The 21,864-nt window shown below is 42.3% G+C and overlaps 3 protein-coding genes across 5 annotated transcripts; 2 read left to right on the forward strand and 1 right to left on the reverse strand.

Annotated features, from left to right (window-relative positions):
- Positions 1-277: 277 nt before the first annotated feature.
- Positions 278-3,338, reverse strand: arv1 (ARV1 homolog, fatty acid homeostasis modulator). The gene is made up of 5 exons (XM_048249926.1): positions 3,200-3,338; positions 2,868-2,987; positions 2,159-2,312; positions 1,631-1,852; positions 278-422 (listed from the first exon to the last, which is right to left on the reverse strand). The coding sequence occupies exons 1-5, from the start codon at positions 3,293-3,295 to the stop codon at positions 295-297; spliced, it is 720 nt and encodes a 239-aa protein (XP_048105883.1). The 5' UTR covers positions 3,296-3,338; the 3' UTR covers positions 278-294.
- A 192-nt stretch (positions 3,339-3,530) lies between these two features.
- Positions 3,531-15,827, forward strand: ttc13 (tetratricopeptide repeat domain 13). Of its 2 annotated transcripts, none has more exons than XM_048249919.1 (23): positions 3,531-3,708; positions 4,226-4,320; positions 4,421-4,496; positions 4,591-4,661; positions 4,872-4,937; positions 5,432-5,524; positions 7,223-7,339; positions 8,127-8,237; positions 8,340-8,422; positions 8,514-8,655; positions 9,358-9,532; positions 9,679-9,835; positions 10,419-10,549; positions 10,965-11,097; positions 11,528-11,620; positions 11,717-11,800; positions 11,908-11,992; positions 12,196-12,305; positions 13,163-13,298; positions 13,543-13,622; positions 13,793-13,871; positions 14,248-14,327; positions 14,887-15,827. In XM_048249919.1, the coding sequence occupies exons 1-23, from the start codon at positions 3,543-3,545 to the stop codon at positions 14,999-15,001; spliced, it is 2,478 nt and encodes an 825-aa protein (XP_048105876.1). In that variant the 5' UTR covers positions 3,531-3,542; the 3' UTR covers positions 15,002-15,827. The 2 variants fall into 2 exon arrangements, with proteins under 2 accessions (XP_048105876.1, XP_048105877.1); XM_048249920.1 differs by having other exon boundaries at positions 12,199-12,305.
- Positions 15,050-21,823, forward strand: selenol (selenoprotein L). Of its 2 annotated transcripts, XM_048249923.1 has the most exons (10): positions 15,050-15,790; positions 15,973-16,152; positions 16,355-16,433; positions 16,546-16,599; positions 16,685-16,730; positions 16,825-16,952; positions 17,469-17,583; positions 18,284-18,406; positions 18,679-18,816; positions 20,706-21,823. In XM_048249923.1, exons 2-10 carry the CDS (start codon positions 16,041-16,043, stop codon positions 20,814-20,816), a joined length of 906 nt encoding a protein of 301 aa, XP_048105880.1. In that variant the 5' UTR covers positions 15,050-15,790; positions 15,973-16,040; the 3' UTR covers positions 20,817-21,823. The 2 variants fall into 2 exon arrangements, with proteins under 2 accessions (XP_048105880.1, XP_048105879.1); XM_048249922.1 differs by lacking the exon at positions 15,050-15,790 and having other exon boundaries at positions 15,921-16,152.
- Positions 21,824-21,864: the final 41 nt, after the last annotated feature.

A 21,864-nucleotide genomic window follows, 5' to 3' on the forward strand; every position in this document is an offset into this window, starting at 1 on the left:
TTATTGTTATGGTAGAATGCAACTGTATCTCACTCAGCAAACCTTCCTGGTGCAAGTTTATTAAATTACCTCAGGAATCTTTAGCAGCCCCACGCTAATAGCACTCTAAACAATGCCCAGTTGTTGTGAGGTCATCCGTAATCATCCCCTTGCTTGTCCTCATCTGTCTGTTTGCCTTGGCGAGGGCCCTGTAGAAGCCCTGTAAACCCCACTAGTTCCAGTCCACAGAACTGAATACTGGTGCAAACAAAGTTAGCAATTTAGCTAATTTAGGTCGAAGGGGTCGACGTTAGGTCACGGGTGTGGTAGGAAGTCCTGCGTGTGCCACTCAAGCCTGTGGAAGGTCAGCGAAACGCAGGACTCCAGTAACAGTCCAGACATCACAGCCAGCAGAGAAAGGCATCGGCCACAGTTCAGTAGAACTAAAGGAGATAGGATCATGTTAGTCACAATGTTGTACTTAACATTCTTACATTACAAATTCTGTTTAAGGCATTCAGGCCTCACATGTTCTTTAACATGCTGATAAATGCTATACATTATATTATTTTTCCATTTTTGACTACTTCTGACTGCATAGTTCCGAACTATGAACACCAAGGGTATTTGGGATTACTTTAGAGCTAAATGGGCTCATAATTAATTTGTGTAAAAACCATTTACAAACAAGTAACAAAGCAGTCATTCATAAACAGTAACTAATTATTACTTTCATTGTTTCAAACCACAATAAAGGACACAACATGCCTTGTGTTACGTTAATAGCCAGTGCCTAATATAAAGTTCTATATCTGCTACAATTTGATTTATTAACTAAATCAGTTTTATTCATTAAGTGAACCAAGGAGGAATCTGATGTGCGACGGGCATGGCCATTCCAGTTTACTTATCTGACAAAATAACAAGGACAGCTTTGTGTGAGGCTGAGTGCTGATTTATTTGGTTTTCCGTGCCTAAAGTAGAATATGCACTGCCAAACTGCCAATCTGACTAAGTCTGACTGGAGTCTTGTGAAGGGGGGGCTTGAACCACATCCATGGAACTGACGCAGTTGGGGCTTCAGTCCTTAACCAGAAGCTGCCACCTACTGGTGCAAATCATGCCTCCAGGCACTAATCTCATCCCCCAGTTAAGCCATTAAAGTCCCTTGCAATAAGACATTATGAAATAATTCTGAGAATTCTGTCACAGATGACTATGCTAAGACCACATGGTGATAATCGGGGGTTGATAATTATTCAAGGATTTCAAAAAACTTCATTGTCTATCACACAGTACTAGAAAATGTTCTTGGGTTAGAGGCTCATAGGGATTTGGGATAGAGGGAGAACAGAAAACATCCATAAATAATCCATAAATAATCCATACATTTTCCAAAATATTGGCGTGTTCCTTTAAATGCATGACTGTACTGGCCTGTGAGCTGTAGCAGGACATGTTAAACAGTAACCGTAACTGTTACCTCTGGCGGCCTGTGTGTTGTAGCAGGACATGTTAAACAGTAACCGTAACTGTTACCTCTGACGGCCTGTGTGTTGTAGCAGGACATGTTAAACAGTAACCATAACTGTTACCTCTGACAGCCTGTGTGTTGTAGCAGGACATGTTAAACAGTAACCATAACTGTTACCTCTGACGGCCTGTGTGTTGGAGGTCAGCACAAAGATCTTAATGAGGCTGAAGCAGAGGGGCGAGTAGTCGTGCTCCCAGATGACTGCTGGGATGAGTAGCACCTTGCCGTAGCTGGACAGCAGCAGGGCTTTGACCAGCAGGTGGGTGTCCAGCACCTGGCCCCGCAGCCCCACCACCAGCCACAGACAGGCCAGCACACCACAAACGAACACAGCCAGCTCTGCAGGCGACAAAGACATTTCGGAGTGTTGTGTATTTTCCTAAATAATGCCAGGACTGAGTGAGTATTTTCTTTATTTCTATTTTATTATTTATTTATTATGTATTATTAATATTCTCTTTCCAGTGCTTCCATTTAGCTCCATGAAGACCACAATGGATTTTTTTATTTTTTACTTAATTGTCTTCTTCGCAAATACAAGACAATTGCTTGCAGAATGTTAAATATCATAATATGGAAATTCTGTCTTTGGGATTCCTGGCTTTGTGGGAGTGGAGTGACATTTAAAGGTGAGGGATGTTTTACCGAGAGCTGCGAGTCCAAACATGCTATAGAAGTCCCATTCCCTGGTGTATCTGATGATGTCAGCAGGGTCACTGGTCTGTTCAGAGCCCTGCAGATGGGACCATCTCAGATACGCCTCACACAGGAGGCAGAACACACACAGCTTCCAGTGAATCTGCCAGGGGCAAAAAAAAAACAACAATGAACTTTCACACATAGATGCCACGTCTTTAGACTTTAGAGAGGCTAAAGCTATGCGTTGAGGAAATATAGTCACAACTGAATTCTGGGGGTTATTCAAAAAGTATCATGACTGATTGCATGTCTGCGTCTAAGCCGCTCTGGTGCCGTATTATACTTATACACAGTATCTCATAATCTGAATACATGTGTCACCATCTGCTTCCTTGAACCATGAATCTGTGTGCTTATAGGACAGAGTAATGTGTGAGCCATCACATAAACAATGATGAGAGAGGAGCATGGCCTATTAAACTAGGAATTGAAAACTAATATGAAAACGACCATTGGGGAAGCAAATCCCTGATTCACCTTGAGTGATTTTGGCCCTTTAGCAGTTCGATTCAGTCTTTACTTAGTCATGAACAACAGAAAACACGTTTTACAGTACTTTCCACTATTCTCTAAAGCAACAAACTCTGAGAACTTTCAGTTTTTGTCTGCAGTAAGTCAGCTATCTTTGAGTTGTACATATCCAAAGAGTACTTACATTGACCTCTGTGTTGAACAAAATGTGCCTGAATGCTTGAATTTTGCACAAGATGGCATCAATCAGAACAATGACAGGATCATACTCAATGTATTTGTCCACTGGCTTCTTACACGAGTCCTAAAACACATGAAGCTGGTTGTTATAGGCTACATCATGACAGTTCATTTGAGTGAGGACACACTGCTGTTTTATTTCTCCTCTCTTTTATCACAAACGTGTTTCGTTCTTCATATGGAATCACAGGACAGATAGATAGCCAGCACACAACAGTAAACACCAGTCTGTTAGCTACCTTGATATACAAGAACAAATATTTGAGTTTTGCTTACACATATGGTAATTTTTAAAATCCCGTTGCTGTAATCACGATGGAGCTCGTTCGCATCTTCATTGCACTCTATACATCGTAGTGCAGCTTTCGCCATTCTGCGCTGTCAATGTTTATGTGTTGAGATAACTGGCTGCTGCAGAAAGACCATAGACAGACAGACCTCCAGTACACTTCCTGGATTTGTGTCAGAAGAAGGCTTCCGCAGATACTGGTAGGGAGCGGTTGGGAGATGTAGTCTATTGCACTTCCGCTGGCAATTTACTCTCTACGGAGGAGATTGTGGCCAAGAAACTACATTACCCTAGTTTCAGAGCTGCTCACCTGCACTCATTAAACACAACATGGCACCTGCTGGCCGGGGTGTTGTGGTAGCGCTCTCACTGCTGTATCTATCTCGAGCCATTTTTTCCACCGAATTCTTTTCTACCCTCACTTTCTTCAACAGTGAACTTCACAAGCATGGATGTAGCTCTCCACTGGAATGGGAGGAATACGCTTCCGACTGTGGTGAGAGTTCTTTAATACAATTTTGCCACGTCCTCTTCACGCTGTAATACAGACTGCTAGCTAGCTATCAAGCTTTTCCGCATCATCCTATGTCAAGAAGACGCGGTTCAAGCAGAAATCAACTTTACAATCTAAGGTTACTTTAGCTAACCCTAACGCTGTTGTCGAAAATGTTTCCCAAATTACTGACTCCATGTCGTGTGTAGAGAATTGTGATTATCGTTTAGAAAACAAACCCTGTAGTTCCTAGTAGCCCATATCCTTTTGGCACTTGCAGAACTTGAAGAATATTTTATTTTTTAGGCATTGAGCGTATGCTTTGGGTAAGCGTACTTTCTACGTGTAGTTGTTAGTTCATGCACGGAGTAGATACTTGTGATCAAGCCAACATGTACGATTAAGTTAGGAGATTTCTTCTATGGGTGTCCTCTGCAAGACGTTTGAAACTAAGTGCAGAGCAAGTCCCTGTGTTTAGCCTTTGAGTCGTGACTTCTGGTTTGAATAATCCTTATTGAAGAGTCCTCCATACTTCAACTGGAAGACCCAGACTGCGAGGATGGAAACAACCCTGCCTGCGAGTCAGTCTTCTCCCTAAACGCAGAGAAGATTCTGGTTAGTTGGCACATGCACATTTAAACATTCCCAAGCATGCAAATGAAGTGAATAAAACGTTGCACTAACTATTTGCCATATTTTATGTCTAATAAACTAGAGCCAGGCCAAGTTGTTCATTGAGCAGAAGAGGTTTCCATTTGCAGTCGACAGTCAAGACACAAATGAGGAACTCGGTATGCTGTGATACTGGTGGCCTTAGCTACATTTTGATTTGACCTTTCCTTCTCTTGCTCTGTGTATGACACATTTTGCCCCCTATCTTTCCAGCCATAGGTTATGTGCTCATTGGCAATGGACTTTATGATGAAGCCATCAAGCATTTCTCTGTGTTGCTTCAGGTTTGTGGCACCTGCGCCGTAGACCTTTCACACACATACAGTAACAGTGCCCCATTGTAGTAACCACACCTTGCTTTTTTGCATGCATGCTTTTTCTATGCATTATGCCAGCTTATGTCTCTGGCACAAATGATCATGACCATGATATGCCATGGCCATGTCTGTCTTTCATTAAAATGAGATGTACTGCCCCTCACTGAATTTCTGTAGGGCGACCCCGAATTGGTCAGTGCTATCTATGGCCGAGGGATTGCTTATGGGAAAAAGAGTTTGCAGGTATGTACTTAAGGAAAGTACAGTATGCTGTGTGCGGATGGATAGTGTTGATCCCGGCAGTGTTTCCCACGCATTGACTTATTTGTGGCGGCCCACCACAATATCAACATTGACCATCACACATTGATTTTCCAGGCTGTACTAAATTGTGCTTAAATCTGGTTAGCATCATAACCACGCTGTATTACTTTGTTAAACTGTTGCATTCAAGTTAATTCTGCAAACCAACCACCACAAATGGAATTCAATTCTGTGGGAAACACTGCCTTCATACGAGAAAAAATATATCTTTGCCAACTTTCTCCCTACTTTATTACTGTTATGGATACACAATCTATAATCAACTTTTGCTGTGAGCGATGTTTGCTTATATATGTGTGTGGGTGACTGAATAAGTGTCTGTGGTCAGTACAGGCTCATTTATTTGCTCATGCATCCTTTGTCTTGCTGCTGGTTTCTCTGTCCTCCCTTCACCACCATATGGCCGTCTGAAGGACATCAAAAATGCAGAGCTGGCACTCTATGAGCTGAGCAGAGTAATTGCTCTGGAGCCCAGCAGCCCAGAGGTGTACGAGCAGCGGGCAGAGGTGAGGCCACCGACCGTACTCCCATCACACACACACTTCCATCACACACACACTCTAGGGCTGGGCGATATATTGATATAAAAGATATATCGATATATTTTAAAATGCGATATGGGATTAGACCATATCGCATATATCGATATAGTTCAAATTTGCGCCGTGATCCTTGCTCCACACAAGCCGCTGACCGAAGCTCTCTGCACTGCTCCCCTCTCTGCACTGCTGTGAAACTGCACTCTACTTTTCTCATATAAATATATTTATTTCAGAAAAAGATTGGCCTATTTTATTTTATAGGCTATTTTTATTTAAGATATTTTTTTTATTTAAATGTGCACCTTACGGAGCTTTGATTTCAAAAAAGGCACTCCAGTTATATGTTTACATTTTATTGTTATTTGAGTAGTGAGTTTTCAATAAAACTACTCATATTTGACTGAACATTTCATTTTACAGCTCTAACTTTGCGGAAAAAATATCGGGATATATATCGTATATGGATATTCAACTTAAATATACCGGGATATGACTTGGTCCATATAGCCCAGCCCTAACACACTCCCATCACACACACACTCCCATCACACACTCACTCCCATCACACACTCACTCCCATCACACACACACTCCCATCACACACACACTCCCATCACACACACACTCCCATCACACACACACTCCCATCACACACTCACTCCCATCACACACTCACTCCCATCACACACAAGTGAACACAGCTGGAAGGATTATTGGCGCTTCACTCCCCTCCCTGAAGGACATTTACACCTCCCACCTCACCCGCAAGGCGACCACAATTGTGAGTGATGCAAGTCACCCCGCCGACAATTTGTTTGATCCACTGCCCTCTGGGAAGAGGTACAGAAGCCTACGCTCCCGCACCACCAGACTCACCAACAGCTTCATACACCAGGCTGTTAGGATGCTGAACTCTCTCCCCCCTCAGCTACATAACATCCTGGACTTTTGGACCCACAATGGCTGCCTACCATTGTGCACTACTCCACTTGCACTACTCCACTTGTACACTTGCACACTTTGCAACTTGTTGTTGTTGTCCTGTGTCCTGAAAACACTTCTGAACACACGTCTGCTGCTCTTACATAACTTGCACCACTATGCCACTTGCATACTTAGGTCAAACAGAACTACCTCAGCCATTTATTGGCCTGACTTTTGCACTATTATATTGACTGTCTACTGAATGCACAATTGCACAATTTCAACCCATTTTTTGCTGCTCTTATTTCTTCATTGTATATGCCTTCTTATTTACTTTTTATATTGTTTAATTGAATGTTATGTTTGTCTGTGGACCCAATTGTTAAAATGTCTTGTCTCCACCGTGGGATAGTGGGAAACGTAATTTCGATCTCTTTGTATGTCTTGACGTGAAGAAATTGACAATAAAGCAGACTTTGACTCACATGATCACACACTCCCATCACACACACACTCCCATCACACCCTCCCATCACACACTCATCACACACACACTCTCATCACACACTCCCATCACACACTCATCTGGACAAACGGTGTTTGCTCTGTGCGCTTTCTATATGGAAATAAACCCGGATGTTTGGACTTCAGTAGAACAACATTCACTGTAACTGTAGCGAAGTCTCCCAGGGGTTTGGGCGCTTGTAAATAGTGGCTTTTTGTTTTGCATCTTTCCAGATCTTGTCTCCTCTGGGTAGGATCAGTGAGGCCCTGAGCGATCTCTCCAAAGCCATCCAGCTGCAGCCCTCCGCCCGCCTCTACAGACACCGAGGGACGCTGCTCTTCATATCTGAGGTGAGCCTCCGCGGTCTGGCCATGCTGCGCCTGTTTTCTGCTGACAGTGTATCACCTTTACTGCAGGGATACTGCATGACTACTGATTGCGTTGCGTATCTGTAGTACAAGGCTTTGGCCTCATTTTACGGTTTGACGTGCATGATATCAGGGACAGACTTCTGAATGAGCATATTATTGCAATTAATTCACAATTTACTGCTACTGTTGGTGTGAAACTGTGTTTGATGAACACATCATGTTTTCAGGACTATCTGTCACCATTTTTCTTGCACTCTTACAAATTCCTTATCCACTTTCTTCAATAGCTCCTCTTTCTGGGAAAGTTAATATTTTTATTATAATAAAATATTTAGCACATGTGTCCTGTTATTATAAGCTAGTTTAATGCCTCCCAAGCTCTCTCTTTTTCAGCATGGTCTCTAGGGCCACAGATTACAGATCAAAAACCTGTTGTTCCCTGATACTGCAATCTATAGCTGGTTGAACCTGTCTGTGTAGACATTAGTGGTGGTTAAGTGATGCCTGTGTCATGTATATCGGGTAAATTCAAGTGAAGTAAAATGAGTGGGACTTGGCAGACACTTTTGATGACTAAAAGACAGTGTATTAGAGAAGCTCCTCAGTATCTCACAGTATCTAATTTTAGTTGTGGTAGACTTCTTTTCAGTCTAATGAAAAGGTTGTCATATCTAGAGACTTGACTAAAATGCGGTTTAACACCAAAAGTTATTTTTAAGTGTATTTTAAGAGTAATTCTGTGACCTTAAATCTTGTTTCCATGTAGGACTATGTTGCTGCAATGGAGGATTTTCAGCAGTCATTAGAACTTAAAAAGAACCAGCCAATTGCTATGCTTTACAAAGGTCTCACATTCTTTCACAGAGGAATGCTTAAGGTAAGATAGCAATGGTAATAGAATATTATCTCTCTCTCACTTATGGATTTTACTGACTGCTAATACAAAAATGCATAATTAATATTTTCTGTCCTTGTGTAGGAGGCCATAGAAACTTTCAAAGAGGCTCTGAAGTTAAAATCGGACTTCATTGATGCATATAAAAGTCTCGGACAAGCTTATAGGTATGTTTTCGGCGTGTTAAACTTGATAAACTCTATGACATAAATACACCCAAGTCCAGTGTTCATTTTGCGTTCTCTTTATCTTCTCAAGGGAACTTGGAGACTTTGAGCTGGCCATGGAGAGCTTCCAGAAGGCGTTACTGCTCAATCAGAACCACATTCAGTCCTTGCAGCTGCGAGGGATGATGCTCTACCACCATGGCAGTCTCCAGGAGGCCATAGGCAACTTCAAGGCAAGCTTCTTTCGACTGGACTTTCTCTTTCTTCAGGAGACTGTAAAAGAGAGCTTTCTCAACTGTGACCCGAAGCTAAGCCCACTGCTCCTGTTATTTGGCTCAGTAGTTTGTGTTTGAGTCAGTTTGCTTAGTTTAGGGATGGGCTTGTTGGGACAGTCCATAAAGAAGAGTTAAGAGTAACATTTCGAAGGCCACCCCCTTCCTGTATCGCTATGGCTGCGGTCCAGCTTATCTATCGTCCCCAGCTGAGTCGGTGTCCCTTTGGCAGGGACTCATTCTGCTAACTCAGAGGTCTCTGTGCATTCATGTGGCACCGACAAAGCCAGCGGCGATCCTTTTTGTCGCATTAGGCTGGCAGTACAGTCAGTGTGGTCACAGTGGTCATGCCTCAGCCTGTGGTCATGCCTCAGCCTGTGGTCATGCCTCAGCCCCTCGGGTGGAGGAACGTTCTCATCTTAGATGATGATGATGCTGATTCATCTTGCAAAAAAATGACATCATCCTCAGGCATGTACAGCAGTACGCTTAATGACGTAAACTGCAATTTAGTTCCTTTATGTCCATTTCGCTGACAAGAACTATAATCTCCAATCCGAATATTCTCTTTGTAACACGGTTTTAGTAAACAAAGAAGTTGAAGACGAGGCCGTGCTCAAAATAGAAGCTTACGGGTGGTCCTGCTCTTTCTGTGTCTCACAGCGCTGCCTGCAGCTGGAGCCCTATAATGAAGTGTGCCAGTACATGAAGGGCCTCAGCCACGTGGCCATGGGCCAGTTTTATGAAGGCATCAAGGCCCAGACCAAGGTCATGCTCAATGACCCGCTGCTGGGCCAGAAGGCGAGCTCGGAATATCTCAAAGTGAAATACCTCAGAGGTGAGGCAGCGGCTGCGCTCCCACCACAAACACGCTCCCCACACGTCTGTTGACGTTATACCGTCTGCTGGAAAATCTGCCTCTGACTGCCCACGAGTCTGTCCTCACGTCTCCTCTCTTTGTTTTGGTTCTCTCGTCATCCCTAGAGTACTCTCGCTACTTGCACTCTCATCTGGACATACCTGTGTCGGAATATAACGCTGATCAGGATCTTCCAGGAAACTTCAAAAACCACTGGGCCAAAAACCTGCCTTTCCTTATAGAGGACTATGAGGAACAGCCAGGCCTGCAGCCTCATATAAAGTGAGTGAGATCTAGAAATCATAGTCTTCGATATATACAAAAACATGGGTCCATCTTACAGAGAGCCTTTCTTTGTATATGGTCAATTACACTATGCAAGATTTTCACCTTTACGAAGCCAATTTGATGGTAAACGAATTTAATAGGTGAATCGTTCACCTACTATAGCTATACAGCAGGGGTGGGCAAACTACGGGCCGCAGGCCGGATCCGGCACGCCAAGCACTTTAATCCGGCCCGCTGAGCATTACATTAGGTCATCATGCCACTCGCTATTTTTTATAGTATAGACATAGCGAGTCGCTACCGAGATAAGTCAAAAAAAGTTTGTTGTTTACAACAGCAGAGTAACATATAAATATATTGTGACTAGAGGGAGCTCTACAGTTGGCAAAAATACCTGAACCTGTACAGTGTACCTTTAATGGATATTGACTAACACTAGAAAATATGTCTGTTCCAATAGATGTTTGGCAACTTTGCTGTCACAATAAAGTGACACGTGTCAGACTTTTCTTGGGAAATGATATGCGACTAAATCAAGCTTGTGTACGTGTCTGGTTTTTGCCCTCACTGTCTTCAGGGATGTTCTACCTCAGAACTTTGAGAGCTACAACACTGAAGTTCAGAAACTTATATGCACTGCTGATCACCTGGGTGCCCTTATGCAATACAATACGTCAGGGTTCCTCCCCAATCGTAGGATACACAGAGGTAGGTATATCCTTTCTTTTTTGGGAGGGCTTTTTGCCTTTATTCCAATAGGAAGTAGGTGTGGGAGAGAGAGATGGGGTGGGATCGGTACATGACCACAGGTCGGATTCGAACCTGGGTCGCCGTGGGCACTTGGACCCGTATATGGTATGAGCGCTGTAGCTTGTTGCGCCACAGTGTCCCCCCCAGGTGTAACCTTTCTATTGCTTATTTACTCTCCTTGTATTGCTCATCTTCTTAAACTAGCAGAGAGACAAAGTTAGTCTTTACTATATATAGTTTACACAAATTTAGTTGTTACAAGTGCAGTAGAATGTTGATTAAATCAACCTTGAATCATCATAGCTTAATCTCCTGCATTTTGTGTGTGTGTGTGCCCGTGTGTGTGTGTGCGCGTGTGTGTGTTAATTCTCAGCTATGGGGATGGCCACTATAGAGGTGATGCAGGCCATGCAGCGGACCTGGAGCAACTCCAAGGTGCGCGTGAATGGCAAGACCCGACAGATGCAGTGGAGGGACATGTTTGACATTGCAGTCAAGTGGAGGAGGTCAGGCTCTCACCATCATGTTTGTAATCATCAGGTCAAGAGGTCAACTTCAGTGTTGAGTCATGGATGCTGAAAATTGTATTGTTGGTATTTCATCTTATTAATCTTACCTCATGGTCACATTGACATGTATTCATTTAGCAGATGCTTTTATCCAAAGCTACTTACATATGTCAATTATATTATAAGGGCCATTCTCCCCACAGCAACACAGGGTTAAGTGCCTTGCTCAACTACAACCTTTCAGGCTACTGCACGCTATCCCAGCTTCTTAGCCACTACGCTAGCACCACCCCATTAAACTAAACTTGGCGGACTAATGGGCTGGTGCCCAGGCTGTGGGGAATGATAAGGCAAGCTGAATGAAGCAACTGTGGTGACTCAAGAGGAGGACAGAGTTGTGAAAGGATGATGTGTTTGTGTTCTGCAGGATTGCAGATCCAGACCAGCCTGTTCTGTGGTTGGACCAGATGCCGGCAAGAAGCCTCAGCAGAGGTTTCAACAATCACATCAATCTTATACGGTACAACAGAAACCCCCTGTGGATTCCTAAGCATTGTTCCAACATAGGCAATATATTATATATATTTTTTTTTAATAAATTGTATTTCTGTTACAGGGGACAGATTATAAACATACGATATTTGGGATACTTTGACAACATACTCAAATTTATCAAAGAGCGAATACTTGTTTACCACGGGTAGGTGTTCATAGCAGCTTTGAATAGTTTGTTTTATAGTAGGCAGATGGCTAATGTAGATGGAGTATTTCACATTAAAGTAATGATTTGTCCTGTTGTATTATCAGCGCATATAACCCAAGAGGCCTAGTGGAAGTGAGACAAGCATTAGAAAATGTCAATAAGGTGGAGGACCTTCTCCCCATAATGAAGGTAATGATCTAATGCCACGTTCTGAGGACCGGCAACAGGCCTACACCCAAACAAGTGCTCTCTTTTGAACTTTGTGTTCACCTGCTATCTGATAACAGCTCACCTGTACTGCTGTGTTTTTTACTCCTACTTTTATAATGACTCTTGAATTGTTTTTGCTTTTCTAAAACTGACTTTATTATATTGATGTTTCTCTTTTAAAGCAGTTTAACAGTAAAACCAGGGATGGCTTCACAGTCAACTCCAAGGTGCCCAGCCTAAAGGATTCTGGCAAAGAGTACGATGGCGTCACAATTACCATCACTGGAGACCGGTAATAAGACACACCTAACTTTATCAACAACATTAACAACACTTACCATTCATATATGGTTCCCAACTGTGAGTGGATTTTGAGACTTCAAAATCACCACAAAGGGGCCAAATGAAGTTGATATAAGCTTGGTGTTGGGTTGTCAGATTCACCACACATCTTATCTCTAGTCCAGCTTATTTAAGTGCCCCAGATGCTTACTCAGCCGAGCTTTGGAAGCTGAGGAGGGGAAACAAAAACAATTTCAGTCCATTTGCACCTAATCCCATTGGCACTGTGTCAAGTGTAAGAACTAATCCCTCTCATAACAGTGAGGGACAAGTCAAAATCCCCAAAAATGGGGTGGGACCTGCCTTTCTATTCTGACATGAGGAACAAAACACAACTGTACAAATGAAAGATGGGCAGAGTTGAGACACACACACACAGGCACACACACAGACCCACACATTCATAATCTGCGTTCCTCATGTCTGACAACCTGACAGATGAGAGTATCATTGCCTTCAAGGCAAAGGGTGTTCCGAGCTCCACGCAAAAGAACCCTCCAGTTTCCCACCTGACTGTTTATTTAAGGCTCTCTGGTGTTCAGTCAGTTCTGGAATCTTCTGGAGCATTCTGAAGAAGCTGGCTAGTGTTGGTTTCATGTAACTGAACATTATGAATAAAACTAGTGTCGTGATATACTGAACTTCCCTCGACCCATACCTATTCTCCCTTCATGGTGCCAAAAAGAAACTTGATCCTACAATGCAAGCAAATCAAATGGCTGGAGAAGAAGTGGCAGCATTGTGAGGAATTATTTATTTGTGTGTGTGTGTGTGTGTGTGTGTGTGTGTGTGTGTGTGTGTGAGTAGGGTGGGGAACATGCTGTTCTCAGTAGAAACACAGACCACAGAGGAGCGGACCCAGCACTACCAGTCGGAGATCGAATCCCTTTATAAAGACCTGACAGCTAAGGGCAAGGCCCTAATGTTGTCGACTGAGCTGGGGGTATGTATGTATTTCTGTCTGTACATACATACATCACTTTCATTATCATCATAACCATGCAGTATGTGTTGCTTTGTAGTGTTTTATGTTTTAATAAAAGGGGTCTTTTCTTGGTCCCTGAGAAGTAGTATTAAATGTCAATCATGACAGTAGTGGCTTTAAAGTGGCTTTTCGAAGACCCACGACAAGAGCATCCATCTGGTTGTGCTTTTGTTGTATCTCTGTATTTTTCTGTTTTTCCCAGGATGCAGATGCTGTTTGTAATTTAATCCTCTCCCTGGTCTACTACTTCTGCAACCTGATGCCCCTCTCCAGAGGCTCAAGGTACAGTATCCCTCCAGTCATCAGGCTGTCTTCAACACAATTTGGTTTTCAAACTTTGAGTGAACAGTTTTGTACAGTTGCACAGAAATTTGAATGATTTATGCATGACCTTCATGGTACTAAACCTGTAGAGATGAGTCAGCCCTGTGTCTATTTTTGGTTTTGTTTAGTGTGGTGGCGTACTCTGTTGTCATGGGAGCACTCATGGCCAGTGGCAAAGAGGTGATTGGTCGGATTCCCCCTGGAAAGGTAATAAAAGTAAACAGGCACGTTCAAATTCGCAAACAGAGGTGAACGTTCGCAAATGTTTGCAAACAATTTTCTGTTTGCCTTGAGTTTTCTGCGAACGTTTGCAAACACTTACAAACAGCGTGAAGCGGTAGTTCTCCGTGTTGAGCGGAGACTTACCACTGAGATGGAATATTTACACAAAATCATTCAAATGTATCTGTTCATATAAACATAATCACTGCGAACGTTCGCCTCTGTTCAAGGAAGTTGAACACACCTCAGATAAGTAAAGTTAGTAATTTTCAGCATCTTGTATGGATATACAGTATTTGTATTCACTATACCCATATTTTTTACCTCATCATTTTATATAATTTTTCTTGCTTTTGAACAGCTGGTGGACTTTGAAGCCATGACTACGCCTAATCCTGACCGCTTTAGTAAAACAGCGAAGAGTTGGATGAACCTTAAGAGGTTAGTTTAGTTCCCTGTGTCATGTGCTTCCTCTGCTTCTTGTGTCTAGCTCAGTGTTTTTCAACCACTGTGCCAGGGCACACTAGTGTGCCGTGAGAGATCATCAGGTGTGCCGCAGAAAATTACCCAAATGTCACTCACTGGTCCAGAAAAGCAACTGTTGCATCAAAGAATTTATAACCACATACAATAAATGAGAGCATGATTGCACTATTTGTGGTATGCAGGCATTGTACAACGGGGGCCCCATATCCAGTATTCACAGAATCATCACATATCCAGTTCATAACAACAATTAAATTAGATATAGTCACCTACAAATGAAACAGAGGGTGCTTGTTTTATTGAGCAGGTCTTGCATAGAAGCCATAATAAGGCCATATCTGTGTATTATTTGACATTTTAGGCTATGGTATGTTTATTTTTTCTTCACACAGGATGTTAGTGTGCCGTGGGACATTTTAAGTGTCAAGTGTGCCGTGGCACAAAAAAGGTTGAAAAACACTGTGTTTAGCTGGCACAAGCCTTGTCTGACTAACCGCTTCCTTGTCTTGCCCAGTTTGCCAGGCTGGTACCAGAGCCTTCCCTCGGTGGCTGAGACGTTTCCCTCCACAAGAACCATGATCGAGATCCTGAACACGGACGCCTCGTCACACTGTCCGAAGAAGTCCTAAGCGTCTCCCGACATTAAGAAAAATAAAAAAGGGCCGTCTCCTCCTCCACCGTCTCTGCTCATAGACTCGCATGGGACCTTCTTTACAGCACAATTCAAAATTGAGACACAAGTTTCAACTTCTTATACTTAATGATTCTACCAGCTGAATATGTAATAAGATACAACTGCCCAAAATAATCAGGCACTACAAACCCAGAGCAGATTGATTTAGGTAAATACATGTGATTGTTTAATTATGATGCGTGTCTCTACATTTTGTGACTTGTTTTAATCAGGTTTATAAACAGAGATGGTGGTTGGGGAGACTTCAACAAAAATAGTCCTTCAGGGATTTTTAAGTTCTCCCAGGATTACTTGAACATTCAACCCCCCCCCAAGGTTGAAGGGTAGCAGTGACTTCATGTCATAACGTAATTATCAAATGTTTCCACCAGACAATCATTCTCATTTTCATTTTAAAGCACACTTGATCAGAAATATGCTAAGCTTAGCTGTAGCAACATAGAGGGACACATTGGGAAGATCCTAAAAGATGTGAATTTGCCCTTACTGTGAATTGAATGATTTTTAATGGGCCCAGAGGGCTGGCATTTTTCTTCAGAAAACTACTGTTTTAGTAATTTGACATATCCTTATCAAGAATTGTTGTATGGTGATGGTTTGTTTTCATTTCCATTTCATTTTGCACTGGGGGAGTGACCATTAAAAAGCAAAAAATATCTCTTCTACCATCCGTCTCCACAAAACTCATCATGACTCAACACATTCATGAGACCTTTCGATTAGGGTAGGCTGGCCAATAAAGTTCTTAAGATGCATCTGAATTTCTGCTGTAATCATTTTTGCATGCGCTTTTTATTGGTGAAGAAATAGCCTATATTTGGTAGGCTACATGTTCCCTTTTTCATCTCTAGGCATGAGTTGTGAAAAACTGACCCTAATCAAAAATTGACCGTTTGCTATCGCTAGATGTCCCACTAGTCGTGACGTCTGACGTGTTCAGGCAAGGTTGTTACTTGGCGATCATCATTACAGAAATGGCTGATGGAGGAAGCATGGTCAAAAGTGAAGTCCTCATTGAGGCGCTTCAGAATTTCGTCAAAGTCGTAAGAACATTGCTCGAAGATGCGGAAAAGGCCACTGCTACAGGTAACTTGGCTGTTGTCACAACGTTTGCCTCTGTTGGAACTAGCTATTAAGCTAACGTTGCAGATCATCTGCATGAGAACTCACTATGGTTGATCATGAAAAGAAACAATCCTTGTCTATGGCTAGTCACTCACTTGTGTTATTCAGTGTTTTGCACCAACAACATTGTAGCGAGTTTAACGACTGCAACTTTGTTTCCAAGGTCCTCTGCAAGGCTTTGCGACAAACAAATTAAGGTCATTGTTTGGAATAATTGATGCAGGAGCTAACCTCTATAATAGGTGCGTACGCGTGTGTACATTTGTGCAAGTCTTGGGTTTTTTACAGTCCAATAAAGGTAGGGTACTGAACATGTGTTGTGTGTGTGCGCGCGTGTGCTGTTTGTTTAAACAGCCTCTCTGTGAATAAAAGGAGTGAAGCCGAAGACCTGTGGAAACCGCTCTACCAGTAAGATAAATCCACATCCACATCCACACTTGTCATGTTAATAAGGCTAGTCTACTTTGCTTATGCACCTGATATATTCCCCCAGAATCGCAGGTGTACGAGATGCCGTTGAAGAGTTTTTGGAGCTGGAGGTTTGTAAACCCAGAGTTATAACCTGCTTTATGTGGTGGATGAATCAGTTTCCTTCTGGATCAAGTCATGTCTTGTGTTATCGCTGCTGCCCAGGTTGAGTGGGATGGCTTTCTTGAAAGTCTGGATTCCAGACTGCAGATGAGTGATAAAGTCCTGGCATGTACTTCTCCAGCGGAGAGACTGAGCGCTGACACCAAGGTCACAGACGCCAGGAGTGGAGAGTGAGATACTTATCTTTGAAATTTATGCTCACACAATTACAGTTAGCCTGGGCCTTGACACAAGCCAGTGGCCTATGTGAATGTCCTCTCTGTATAGTAGGCATGTTTTATTCTAAGCAGACTGAGTACTCTGTACTGAGTGAACAGCACACTCCAAAAATGTAACTGACACTGTAGTGTGTCAGTTACACTTTTGTAGAGTGCTGTTCACTCAACATTGTAGGGTACGACTATGAATGGCTGTCCCATTCTGACCATATGGATAGAAGTTTTATTGTTCATTTTCTCATGCATGTGATTTTGGATCAAACCACAGCATGTTGCTTAATGACTAATTAATGTCTAATTGAGACACATACATTTCATTAATATTGGTTGGAGGGTCTTTATAGCACTGCTACCCCTATAAACTGTTTAATGGCAGCAATATAAAAGATCAGTGCTGCATGGAAAGGGCCTGGTCAGCCATTTGAACACTGTCCTTCGTAGCTCGGCCTGATTTGTGGCACTGTGCAGGGAAGTGACTCTGGGTCGTTACTACGGGAAAGCGGAAAATCTACTGCTGGTCTTGATCCGCCACTTAGGATGACTACCGTGACGAGACCACGTGGCTGAGATCGAAGGCCAGAAGGTAAATAACTTCAGAAACGGTAAACAACATACATGTTCACCTAATGGATATCAGTGCTTCATTAGTGTTTTTGAGTTGGACCCATGACCTAATCAGTGCTTGCACTTTGCTTGGCTGGTGAAGCTGTACAATGTTTATTTCCTTTTTGATCCATATCCACTTCACACTTGCACTCAATCATTTATTTTCTAGGACCTTACCAGGTTCTTCTGTGCATTTATTTTGAATGCATATGCTTTTAAAAGGGTAGGCCTACTTACTTATCCTGACCTTCAAAGAAAGAGATTATGAAGAATCCTTTTCAGTCCCCTTTTCAGACGCCACTTGTCAATAAGTAGCCAATGTGTGTGGAAGAAGAGCCAAGAAGAGTCAAAGTCCTTAGGTGCGTTCAAATTCGCAAACATAGGCAAACGTTGGCAAACAGGTTTCTGTTTCCTTGAGTTTTTGGCGAACGTTTGCAAACACTCGCAAACAGTCTGAGGTGGTAGTTCTCTGTGAAATATATAGTTGAGCTGGACATGAACTGGACAAAGTGTTACCGTCCCAATGGAATGTTTAATCGTTCAAATTGAATTGTTCAGAGAAAACATGTTTGCCGTGAACGTTCGCCACTGTTTGCCAAATTTGAACGCATCACTTGTTCGTAGAAGTGTACTTTGTCGCTGTAGTGGACATGAGCCTTTTTTGTCCTCTGTGACAGAGCCTTCTTGAAGCTCGGTCCGTTAGAGTGGTGGTGGTCTCGTTTGGATGTGTGGAGGGGGCCAAGGTTTGGCTTGAGCAGACGGGTTGCACATTCGACATGCTGCTGGACCCTGAAAGAGAGGTGGGGAGACAGAGAGGGTGTGAGAAGCACCCAGCAGCAGCTACAGCAGTTAGCCATAACTTGCTAGCAGAGATATCTCCTCACATTTATAGTCACACAACTGAACAATTGATCTCCTCACATTTATAGTCATACAACTGAACAATTTAAGAGCTTTCCTCCTAACTCCCTGGTTATTTATTTACTTTAGTTTTACCTTACAAAAGTTACCAGTAATGTTACAGTGGTTTGTTGAGAGACCGAAATGTTCATAATTGTCATTTGCATTACAGATCTACAAAACATTTGGTCTGGGAAGGTCATATGCAAAAGCAACAAAATTCGACTGCATGCTGAAGTATTCTGAGTTCGTTGTACACCAGCGACAGTTTCCAGACCTTCCCCCACAGTATATGAATGATGTCTATCAGGTAAACCAAACATTGGATCGTATTGTGTTTTAATGGTAACAGATGGTAATGCTAAAAATAAACGCATGTCAAGTTGTATGAATATCCACAATATTTTGCTTTGACCATTACCATCACCCTGAAGTAACCCACTAGACACCTCTTGTGCTTACACTTGAAGCCACGGATGTGGGCAGTGAAAGAAGGACTATTGAGAAGGACAAGGCCTTGTTTGATGGGCTTGAATAGTAGGGCAGTTAAACTTCACTGTACTGTACTACACTTTCAGACTGTGTCTGTTTATTTATTTGGGTCAAAGGTTCTGGTGGACTGGTAAAATTGAAACTGTGCATCTCTTGTTGATACAACCTATGTGAGTGTGTTGTGTTGGCAATGTGTGTTAAAGGAAATGGATTTAAAATCACAACCAAATGGCTGTTTTCAGTTCAAACCAAGCCAAGGCATTTAGACATGAATCGAAATCAGGCCTGTTTATGTCTGCACTGAAATTATTGCACTATTTCTCAACCAATGCTTCCTTAAAAAGAAAATAAAAATCCCCACCGTAGTCTTTTAATGGCAGTGTGTGCTGACCGATAAGTATTGACAAACAGCATTCCATTCCAGCTTCACAGTGTGATTACACTGTCTAATTGGGCTGTCCAGTTGCCCCAAAAACCTGCCCATGTAGGAAACTGTCCAATTGGGCTGTCCAATTGCCCCAAAAACCTGTCCATGTAGGGAAACTGTCCAATTGCCCCAAAAACCTGCCCATGTAGGGAAACTGTCCAATTGCCCCAAAAACCTGCCCATGTAGGGAAACTGTCCAATTGCCCCAAAAACCTGCCCATGTAGGGAAACTGTCCAACTGCCCCAAAAACCTGCCCATGTAGGGAAACTGTCCAATTGGGCTGTCCAATTGCCCCCAAACCTGCCCATGTAGGGAAACTGTCTTCGGATTTTACTTTGTGTAGCGCATCACACTGATACTGAACAATACTGTGACAATACTGTGACTGTACAATTCTGATGCAGTAAAGAGAAGATTAGGACAAAATGCTAGAGGACGAGGTGGAGCACATTTTTTCATGTGAGGATCTGGTTTTCCCGTCTTCATAAGGAGGTTTTGAAGGATTATAAGGTCTGTCTGTAATGTCTGGCTCATAAGGACTTAATTCATCTTCATGGAGAAACTACAGAGGTGATTTGTTTCTCAAAATATAAACTGTAAGCATATCTATGTTTCAGTTATTAAAAATCTTCCAATTTCATCTCAGTGGTGGTAGAAGGCTCATATGACGGTAACTGCACCTGTGTTAATGTACAATTGTAAAAATGTTAAGGCTTTTTAACTATAAAAAGCAGTGTGCCTTTGGAATCTTTTGGTCAAACCAACTCGTTTAAGACAAGAAGTATTCCCTTGAAACCAAAGAGCACCTGCTTTAGAGAGATATCAGTGATGAAGCACTGCCAACAACCAACTTTGTTTGGTATTTAAAGATATTGTAAAAATGTTAAATTGTACACACGAGTATATAATCTGATCGATATATCAGGTGTACGGTGGGGAGTCCTAGCCCTATTGCTCAGTATGACTCTTGTACCGTGGGTTTAGGAATGAAGCTTACACTATGTTCTTGGAACGTCTGGTAAATATTTACCTTGGACTCTCGTTCTGAGATTGTTATGTTAGGGTGTCATTAATTTGGGTGTCTTGATGATCATGTGTAAATTGTCATGAAAGGGGTTAAATAGTGTTTCTTTTTAAATTGCTACTCGAGGGAGAATTTTTTTTTTTCCAGTGAATAATGTCTCGAACCAAGTCCAGGTGATGAGATATCACCCAGCTGTTGAATGGAAGATGTCTGAATTGTGTAATCAAGTAACGCCTGTGCTTTATCATTTTTCAGCTGGGTGGAAACTTTCTGCTGGATGAGGAAGGTAAAGTGATCCTCTCTCACCCCAGCAAAGACCCACTTGACAGACCAAAGATGGGAGATGTCCTGGCAAGGATCCCCTAAGGATCTCCTGAGAGAATCACCTGAATGTTGGAGACGGTCCCTACAGAGGACAGTCTGGCCAGCCTTGTGTAAATGATGATATGACCCACACTCATAAAACATGAAGGGTTGTGTCTGATGGGAGTTAACAAGACCGGTTAGACTTGTGCTCTGGATTCAGGCACCATCTCTGACATTCCAGTTGATTTGGTGTGTGTGTGTGTGTTTATCAGTGTTATCAATGTTTGTTTTTCTTTTTTTATATCCAGTAATCATCAGCACAGATCGATTTTTGCACATTGATTTTACAGGGTTTCCATAGGTCATGGAATTTCTGGAATAGCATGGAATTGTAATGACGTCTATTCCAGGCTGGGAATTAAATCGTTTTGGGGGCAAAGTTAGGGGAATTTTATTGTAGCAGTTTAAAATTTCCAACATTCCAAGATACATTAATACAAATATATTTCCACACAGCATTGGTGTTTATCGGGTTATTAACTTTTTCCATTTCTGCTTGATTAAGTATTCGGAGTTAGTCCTACAATGCTTTTTCAATGCCCATTTATTAATTTTCCAAATGGTCATGGAAATTCAGGATTTAAGTCAGGGAAATGTCATGGAATTTTACATTTGATGTAGAGTGGGAACCCTGATTTTATTTACAGGGAAGATACGCTGGGTGCATAACTGAAGCACTCCATTTGCGACGTGTAAAACTAGTTTAGAAGACTGGTCTATTTATTTGACCGTAAGCACCACTATCACGTCTGCTGTAGCCAGTTCCATTGATCATAGTGGAACTAGTTGTTGCAGAAGACGCTACGCGAACAGAACGCTTCAGTAACGTGCCCGATGTAGCCTCCCTGTTTGTTATACCGACAAATCAATGCAATGTTTGATTAGTTGCATAGTATCAGACTTGTTTATTATCACTTTGTGTATGTCTATATATATCTAACCTCACCAAAAGCTACATAATAATCTTAAAGATTTTTCTTGAAATCACAATACATTTTCAATAATGATCTTCTCTCTGCTCAGCTGTTATTAATATCCTTAAGTATAT

Source organism: Alosa alosa, chromosome 8 (assembly GCF_017589495.1).
Source record: "Alosa alosa isolate M-15738 ecotype Scorff River chromosome 8, AALO_Geno_1.1, whole genome shotgun sequence".
Classification (NCBI taxonomy): Eukaryota; Metazoa; Chordata; class Actinopteri; order Clupeiformes; family Clupeidae; genus Alosa; species Alosa alosa.